General features: G+C 38.2%; 1 protein-coding gene across 1 annotated transcript; it reads right to left on the reverse strand.

The window, feature by feature from the left end:
* Positions 1-974: 974 nt before the first annotated feature.
* Positions 975-8,896, reverse strand: LOC128369555 (dynein axonemal intermediate chain 4-like). Its single transcript, XM_053330632.1, has 17 exons — positions 8,838-8,896; positions 8,576-8,744; positions 7,089-7,252; positions 6,899-7,005; positions 6,467-6,623; positions 6,217-6,356; positions 5,431-5,595; positions 5,020-5,205; positions 4,735-4,874; positions 3,792-3,872; positions 3,521-3,675; positions 3,250-3,410; positions 2,720-2,844; positions 2,419-2,517; positions 1,451-1,677; positions 1,197-1,350; positions 975-1,019 (listed from the first exon to the last, which is right to left on the reverse strand). The coding sequence occupies exons 1-17, from the start codon at positions 8,894-8,896 to the stop codon at positions 975-977; spliced, it is 2,334 nt and encodes a 777-aa protein (XP_053186607.1).
* Between the last annotated feature and the right edge of the window lie 823 nt (positions 8,897-9,719).

The following is a 9,719-nucleotide window of genomic DNA, read 5'->3' on the forward strand; positions in this document are numbered from 1 at the left end:
TTCCTACAATTTTAATCTGAAAAGACACATTTAAGAGTATTTTACGTTAGACAATAGGAGGCTCTGTTCCCTGATGCAATCTCCACAGTCTGTTAGGAACATTATTATGTGTACTTGTTGCTATGGCTCCCATATGGACAAACAGGGGAAGTTAGGATATATTATCAGAGACATAATGTTAATGGTTACTGGTGCAATCTACGTTGAGGTGCTGTTTTATCAGCTTTATAATTTATAATATTCATCTTACACTAAAGCAGCATTGTGTGAAATGTACAACCACTTGTAGTCACTGTGCTGACAGAGTGCCAGTCTGGGTTAATGTAGTTCATGATGGGTATAAATTCATGGCCAGATCAGGCCTTACACCAATCATGTATTAATGCTTCTTACTTCATGATAGATTAATGATGTCAAAAACCAACATCCAGTTTCCATCTTTGTCATTTGAAGATGTTCACTTGATGATGGATGATGTCTTAGATCATACGGTACTGTGCAAAGATTAGGCACTTCATGTGAAGCGAGGATGCTTTAAAAACATTATGCTTACAATGCATACAAAGTAGATCAAATAGAATAAACCTAAATAAAAATAATATTTGGTTTGAGCAACTTTGGCTTTTAAACAGCAGCACATGATGAGGTTGAGATCATGTTGTTGTGATGCTGCACAATAAATTGATTACCAATCAGACGCCTCTCTGATGGTATTTCATTATGGATAAGAATCTAAACATCTAAAGCACCTGAAACTAAGCACAGTGCTGTATCTGTTCATGTGTATTTGTATTAAAGCTACCTGGATATTATCTTGTAAGCAGCTGGATTTGCGACACGCTAGAATCCATCTAGTCTTTCAAGTCTGTTGTGATCATGTGATCCTGTGAATCCAGCTGCAGTTATAAACAGATGGATCATCCAATCACCTGCCAGATATTTTTTTAAAGTGCCTGCCCCATGATGCATCAGGCTTATCTGGATATTGCAGAATGGATTATGCTTTCAAGAATATCCACCTGAAAGAAAAGATGCAGAACACTGAGAAGTTTGTCGTGTTAGTCGAACATCAAGTAAGACTAAGGCTAAACTGCATAAATGCCTCATAATCTGTCAATAAAAGGCAAATATTACATGATTTAATTAAAGTTCATCAATTGTATTTTAGTCCAACTGGCCACCTGTTCTTGTTTTACCTGACTGCTCTCTCCCAAAATGACGTTTTTGAGCTGGTAGACGCTCACTTGTCCATCACTGTCCCCTACCAGGACACAGTCTGTCTGTGTGGCGAACAGCAGGGATGTCATCTTCACACCAGGAGCAGCAGGCTGAACAATAATGGGATCCAAGCTGAAAGAGAAACGTGTATATGGACACACAGGATGCATCAGAGAGACAAGCAGGGTGAAGCTAAGTGAGTATAGAAGTCTTCTCCTTCAGTCTGACTCACATGCTTGAATTCAGGTCCCAAATTTCCAGCTGTCCCTCATTAACAGCTCCAAATACCGTGGCCCACTTTGGGGACCACTTGATGTCGCACACAGCTCTGTGGTTGGAGGGGAGACTTAAAACGGGGCTGAAGTGGTCCTGCCTCCAAAGCTGAATGGTCCAATCAGAGGAGCAGCTGAGGAACACATCAGGACTGAGTGGACACCATGCGAGGCAGTTGACAGGACACTGAGAGGGAGTGAGATCAGTGATTGTTACTATGGGGTTTTCTGAGTGTTCAACAATGACCCACACACCTTTAAAAAATAATATTTGTATGAAAAAGTAAAAAACTGAAAGCAGAAGAATATACAGTGAATTACTTCCTCTTTCAAGGCTACAAATTATTATTCCTAGCACCAGAAATATCATTAAAGTTTTATACAGTAGTGTTCCTTCAGAATAAGAGCATTTTGATTCCTAAACAATAGAAATGGCTAGATTGAGTAACAAAATTTAAGATTTAAGGTCCTCCTCCTTACATAAAAAGCCCTTAATAGGACCAAGCTACATGCTAACTCCTTTGTTTACAATTTGCCACCTGCTGCTGGTTTATTGGAGCTTTCTAGCAATAGAAAGAACATCAGGGTTGCAGCCTTTGTTAATTACATCCCCAAACTATAGAACATACTACCTTAAGATATCACAGACATTTCTGGTGGATTTACACATCCACCAGACAGAGCAACATTAACAGTCATATGGAGTTGTCTTACTTGCCACATGATGAATGTAACTCATCAAAAGCAGCATCCATGAAGTTAAAATACTACTGCATTTCACATCCTCAAGCTTGATGAAATGACATATGAGCTTTTGCAGTCTACATGGAATAATTTTTGGCTTTTAAAGCAGCTGCATTCAAATAATTGATACGATGTAATGTCCAGTCATTCTTCACGACTGAAGCTTTTATACTAAAACACTTACAAAGTGTTTCCTGTAAGTCTCCAGAAACTGCTGACTGTTGTAGCAGGAACACTTGTGGATGAGACCTTCCCATGTACCAGCCAGGTAGATACTGGAGTCCTGTGGAAACAGAAAAAAAGGAAAAGAGAAGTGTGATGCATGGTACCAATGTCATAAGACAAATATAGAGAAACACAAAAGAATGTCAGAGCACTTTCACCACCACAGCCCTCCAGCATGTATGTATTTCCACAGTAATGGATGAGAAATCAAGCTTAACTACAATCAGCACATGGTCAACTCATTTATATTGTCAACTTACTGTTGGATGAAAGTCAAAACACAGACCAGGAGTCAGTGCTGATAAAACACTTTCTGTATTCTTTTCTGTCTTGGTCCCTCCAGTCTTCTTCTTACTATTATGAATCTTCTTGAGCTTCATCAGATCTACAGCAAAAGACGTAAAATTGTTGTAAATTCTGCTCAGTTTTATCTTTATTCCTTGTTATTTGATTTTTTTTTTAAATTATTATTTGTTTATTTTTTATTTATTTACTTATTCATTTATTTATTATTATTATTATTTATTTATTTTGTATTCTTAACTATTTCTCTTTCTTTGTATTTTGCATTTCACATATTACATCGGTTGTTTTCATCTATTATGTTATAAAAAAAACCAAAGTGCACTATGACCTGCACTCTATGCACACAGATGTGTGTATACTGTAAATGTGTAACTGTATTCAACGTGCTCTAATAAAAAAACACTTGAAACTTAAATTCTGCTCAGTTCTTTGTCTACTTCTTAATGACATGGTTAAATCCATTGGCAAATGTTGAGTAGAGTACCTGTGCATTCGAGGCTATTGTTGCAGACGAACCACTTGCTAACCCTGCCATCTGCAGCCACAGAGAACAGAGCTTCAACCTTTTCATCTCCTGTTAAGCTCAGTTCCTGTTGAGTCCACTTGAGCTGCCACACTGGGCCCAAATGTTTGTTGGGATACTCGCTGTGTTAGAGACAAAAACAAAGAAAGGAACAGCAATGACATGAGTAGCACCAGTAACGGCTTGATTGTCCGTGAGACTCTCTGTCTCCATCCACATACTCAGTCCTCACCGGCTGCTGATGACACGTGCGTTTTTGTCTCGACTCTGCACGCTGTGGATAGCGATGCTGCCGTCTTGCATCCCAACAGCCAGCTGACCGGGGTTGTTGGCTGAGAAATCCAGAGAAGTCACAGCGCTGTCACAATGGATGATACGCTCAGGCCACTGCAGAGGAGACACATGACAACAACCAAACATCCTCACTCAGTATTTTGCATGAGGTAGCAAGGGGAACTGAAGGATGACATCCAAAAGTCTGAGAAAGTGAATAAAGGCCATACCGTGGGGTTTTTGAGGGACCAGCAGCAGACCAGTCCTGGTTTCTGGGAGTCGAACTCACCATAGCCCACAGCCAGGAGGTCCTGCAGAAAAAAAAGCAGAGTCATTTCATTTATTAGGTGTCGTTCACTTTATGTTTATAGCTTTTAAACAGATAAGAACACACAGTAATAGAACCATAAAGAGTGAATCGATGCTCATTGTGTTGTAATTGTAATAAAAGTGTCAGTCAGGGCAATTCTGTTAGTTGGTAGAGCTAATGATTAATAGGTAGTTGCATATGAGACTATTTATAGTGTTGGCATGTGTCACCATAATTTCCATGTCTAACGTAAGTGTCAATTTTATGTGTTTATATACTGTGAAATTCTCTTGGGTGAACTTTATTTTGTCTGTGGTGCTTAATGCAGTAAAAACAATGTTTTTAAAAAAAAAACCCAAATGTTCATAGGGACTATTTTTCTTGAGGAAAGTTCTGTAGCTCCAATGAAAGCTGCTGACTGCATGATGTTGCACAGTAGGACACTTTTCCGGAAAGAGATATTACCATTGGGTTTTTTCGCATATAACTATTTAAATCCTTTGAGAGAAAGTTAGTTGGTTAGATGGATATTCTGTGATACTGAAAGATGTGATAGACCAAAAACACTCAAGACCCCTAGTAGTTGATAAAGAATTCCCTCAAGGATCAATATTAAATCCCCTGCTATTTACTCTATCCATAAATAATGTTTATTTTCCAACTCAGCACTGTAATGTCAATGTATTTGCAGATGATATCATAATGTATACCATCCATCCTACCGTGATCCAGACCTTCTCCAGGTTATAGTCTGCTCTCAGATCTTTCTTGCAGAAGAGATTTTTCATCTTGATAAGAGTTCCTGAATAAATAACACCTAACTAAAGATGACAAAATGACAGCAGAGGGTGTGTCTGTGTTACCAGGTTCTTTGTGTTCCCGGCGATGCTGCTGATGTTGCGTCCTCTGCTAAGCTCACAGGTGAAAGTCCAGAGATGTTCCAGAGCAGGAGATGGAGAGCTCTCTGTATCCTCCGTTCCAGGCTTCGCTGGATTGTCAGGATCTGACACAAGCATTACATTACTTCATACTATTATTTATTCAAAAAGTAGTAATTATATTTATGTATGGGGAGGACTAGCTAGTCAGCATCTGGATTTAATCTGGATTCATGATCACTTGTGCATGTGGCTGATGAACTGATTTACCTTCTAGTACAGGCAGCTGTCTGTAAGCAGCCAGCTTAGGTTGGAAGGTGTTTCCAATGATGCTTCTCTCCATAACTAACAGACTATGTAGAAATTTCTCTGAGTGCATGATCAACTGCAGGTCTGTCTCAGCATTCAAACTGGTGCCAGACACTTCCACGTCTTTCAATGAGCTGGCAGCACTGCCTGAAGACCAATAACACAAAGTAATGCTCATTAATCAATGATATCCTTGGAAAACCTATTCTAATGTTGTCTAATGATATCTAAATGACATCAAACCCTTTTCTCTATATAGTAGTTGTGCCAGAAAAGTCACTTGCACCAATTGCAACCATTAGAGGCCTGAGAATAATAATAATTATTCAGACTTGAATGACACAGTGTACTATCAGTGTGCTTTATCATTACCTGTGCTGGCTGTGCTGCCCACTGACACGCTCCTCTCTGCACCTCTGCTGGTGTCCACTGCAGCCTCTAGATACTCAGCCTTCTCTGGTTCAGGGATACACGTTGTTTCATCCTGCTCAGTGCCGCACGAAATGTCATACATATCCCAGCTGGTAACACTGGTGGCTGTGGACATGGACACATTTGACAAGGTACTTTGAGAAACTGAACACTGGACAGGATTGGTTCAATTTAGGTAGCAAAATCCTCCACTGTTTAAATGTTCAAGTTTCTTGGTACAACCGAGGACAACAAAAAACTCAGTATTCATCTTTCAAATACAGATCATTGTTATCAGTGCACAATTGTGAGAAACAAGTGTTGATATATGATTATTGTTATTGTATAGTCACAGTTTGGCAGTACATTAAAAGATATCTACTTGATTTGACTCATTTGGACAGCTGCATGTTAGCTTCAGATCAACTTTTAAAAAACATTGTTACAGAGAAGGAGGACTGTGGATTTTGTCCTCCATCACTTCCATTGTTAGTACATTATGAAGGAATCTTCTAATGGTCAGTATGAACATGAGGAATGATCACAGCAAGAAAAATCAATTTCCTTTAGACTCCTGACTGATGTTTTAAAAACTGTGAAATGATCCATTAATATAAAAATATTGATTTGTTCAGCTTTAAAGGTAACAAAACAGAAGTCCAACTAAATGCCAAACTTAATCTGTGTTGAATGAGTATAAATCATCACTTAAAGTAATACTAAACACAGAGAGCACTTAAGCCTTACCTGCATCTACCATGACCACACCGTCGCACTGGATCTGTTTGTTTTTAGTTGCTCCATTCAATGTCTGCATAGATCGATCAGTATACTTATCATTGCCCATTCTGTTCCCACAAACTTTAGCATACTGATTGTTACGTTCTCTGTTAAAACAAGAAGATGAGAACAGTTTATGACAACCAAACATTTTTAAAATGACTGGTAGAGATTTCAGATCACTTAATCAAATCAGGAAGTAGAGGCCTTCACTCACATGATAGCTTCTGCATTATCAGCATCCACTGACACAAAGGTGCTGGGTATGTCCAGCAGTGAAATACTGTCTGTCTCAGAGATGTGGATATCTATGATCACTTTCAACATGTCCTCTGTCACCTGCTCTTTCACAGTGTTTTTCTTTCGATGCAAATCTGGCAGGAAACAAACACGAAACACAAAAAACCTTGAACCACTTTCCAGAATTCATGCATTAGAGTTATCTGTTAGAGAGAACTGTGAATAAATCATGATAACATTTATTTGTAACTGTATTTAGCTGCATTTAGGTTAATATGCCATGTATGTCCATGAAAGATTATGTAAAATATTAATATAGTAATTAAAAGGGATAAACAAAAAACTTACCAGTGATGCCATAAATATTTTTAAATGAAAGGATAAAAGAATATATAGTATTGTAAAGAACCTGGGAAGTTGATGGGTAACTCCCGTTTGGTAAATGTATCTTCAATCTCCTCATTTACTGACTCTATGGTGGACTGGCTGGATATTCTGCTGCTACCCAACACTGACCTGGAAAACAATGTTTACAGTCATTTTGACACAGTATAGGATATGATGTATAGGATACATTACAATAGTATGTTCTGTGGTACCTGGAGAAAGGCATAGTGAAGCTCCCAGTGGATGTAGTCTGCTCTGATGCTGATCCAGCAGAGATCTCATCCAGAAAGAACCTGCTGGCTTTGGCCTGCACAGCTCCTGCTTCTGCCTGGTACAGCGGCTGAGGAGTGACGTCATTGTCGTCTTCATCAAACACCTGCACAGAGAACAATTAGATGCCACTAGCTACAATGTTACTGCTGCTAAAGCTCAGTGGAAGAAAGTAACTCATTTACTCCAGTACTCTACAGCACAACTTTGAGTATTTCCATGTGATGCTACTTTCTACATTTCAGAGGGAACTAATGTACTTTCTACTCCACTACATTTATTTGACAGCTTTACTTACTTTTCAGATAAATATTTGACACAATGGATAATATAACAAGCTTTTAAAATACAACACATTGTTAAAGATGAAACCAGTCAGCAGTGTGTAGTCAGGCTCACATTTCAGATGTCTATGAGTTGTTAACAGCTCCATCAATAGTGATTTTTACCTCTAAACTTCTCTGTTTTTGGGAACACATTTATATATCATAACTTTGTGTTTCTTCTTTCCTCTCCCATTAATCATCTCAACACCCCTCACATTTATCTGCTGACCATTTTGACTAAACTAGCTAACTGTATATAAAGTAGTGTAAACTAGCTAACTGTATATAAAGTAGTGTAAACTAGCTAACTGTATATAAAGTAGTATAAACTAGCTAACTGTATATAAAGTAGTATAAACTAGCTAACTGTATATAAAGTAGTGTAAACTAGCTCCACCTCCAGCAGCTACAACAGTAACATGCTGCTCTAACACTGATGCTTCACTATTAATAATCTAATGATGTCATATATAATAATATATCACTACTTTTACTGTAATACTGCATACTACATCACTCATAATACTGCAGTACTTTTACTGTAATACTGCATACTACATCACTCATAATACTGCAGTACTTTTACTGTAATACTGCATACTACATCACTATAATACTGCAGTACTTTTATTGTAATACTGCATACTACATCACTCATAATACTGCAATACTTTTACTGTAATACTGCATACTACATCACTCATAATACTGCAGTACTTTTACTTTAATACTGCATACTACATCACTCATAATACTGCAGTACTTTTACTTTAATACTGCATACTACATCACTCATAATACTGCAGTACTTTTACTGTAATACTGCATACTACATCACTCATAATACTGCAATACTTTTACTGTAATACTGCATACTACATCACTCATAATACTGCAATACTGTTACTGCAATACTACATACTACATCACTCATAATAGTGCAGTACTTTTACTGTAATACTGCATACTACATCACTCATAATACTGCAGTACTTTTACTGTAATAGAACATTTCATGCATGACTTAGTTTTACTGGTAATGGAGCATTTTGACATTACTGTATTGGTACTTTAACTTCTTCCACCACTGCTTAGTAAGTTACCCTAACAGCTTGTCTGGTAGTTTGAGCGGTGCTCTTCTCCAGGACTCTGCTTCCTCCTCCCAGGCTGAAACTTCTCCTGCTGGGTGAACAGAGGGCGCTGGCTGTGTGTTTGCTACTCTGGGTGACTCCATGTATGGCCGACACTGAGATATTAATTGCTCGAGAAGAACTGGACACAGCGGGATAAGAACAATTAACAAGAGTTATTAGCATGGTTACTGTTTATTTGACCATGTTGGACAAAAAGAGAATGTCAACTTACGGTTTCAGCACCAGAGCACGTCTCTTCTGTTTCTCTTCTTTTGCCACCCCGGTAGACATTTTTGTAATAGTGTTGCCATAGCAACATGATGACGCCATGCGCCCCTGCTGTACAGATGTGTAACTACAACACTGTGGATCAGTTTCTAGTGCCCTAGTTTTAAAGGTTTATTCCACCTAAATACTACTTTCTGTATAACTAATTATAGTTTTAAAGGTTTATTCCACCTAAATACTACTTTCTGTGTAACTATTTATAGTTTTAAAGATTCATTCCACCCAAATACTACTTTCTATATAACTAGCTAACTAGCTTCAACCATGGGTCTGTTTTGCAGGAATTTTCATTGGAGGGCCGTTAACCAGCATTGTGGAAAAGCAGTTATATGTTGGTTTTTTTACACTGAAAATCTGAACTCTGACCAACCTCACCAGCCTCACTGTGAAATTGAATCATAGCCGAGCCTAAGCCATCGTCCTGTGATGAATCTGGTAACCCCAGGGGCCCCTGGTCTCTGCAGCTCATGTCTCTCAAACAACTTTTATTTTATTCTGATTGGATAACGCTGCTGTCGGGTGGAAATCTTGTAACTCCATATTTAGTTTTGGACATACTAGGTTTCTTACAGTGACCATAATTGAGACACCACACTTGGTTAGTACAACTAGTGATAAACTATTACAGCATATCTTCAATAAAACAAATCAAAAGGACATTGATATTGTCTTTGAACCTCACCCAAGATAGACTAGTAATAATATTTATGATTATGGCTTCAGCTGTTGGGTAAATATCCCAGACTTTCCCCTGATAACTCTTTAATATTTATGTGGCTTACAGTATATCAGTGGTTGTCAACCTGTTTGTGTCATGCATTTCCAA

Source organism: Scomber japonicus, chromosome 12 (genome assembly GCF_027409825.1).
Source record: "Scomber japonicus isolate fScoJap1 chromosome 12, fScoJap1.pri, whole genome shotgun sequence".
Lineage (NCBI taxonomy): Eukaryota > Metazoa > Chordata > Actinopteri > Scombriformes > Scombridae > Scomber > Scomber japonicus.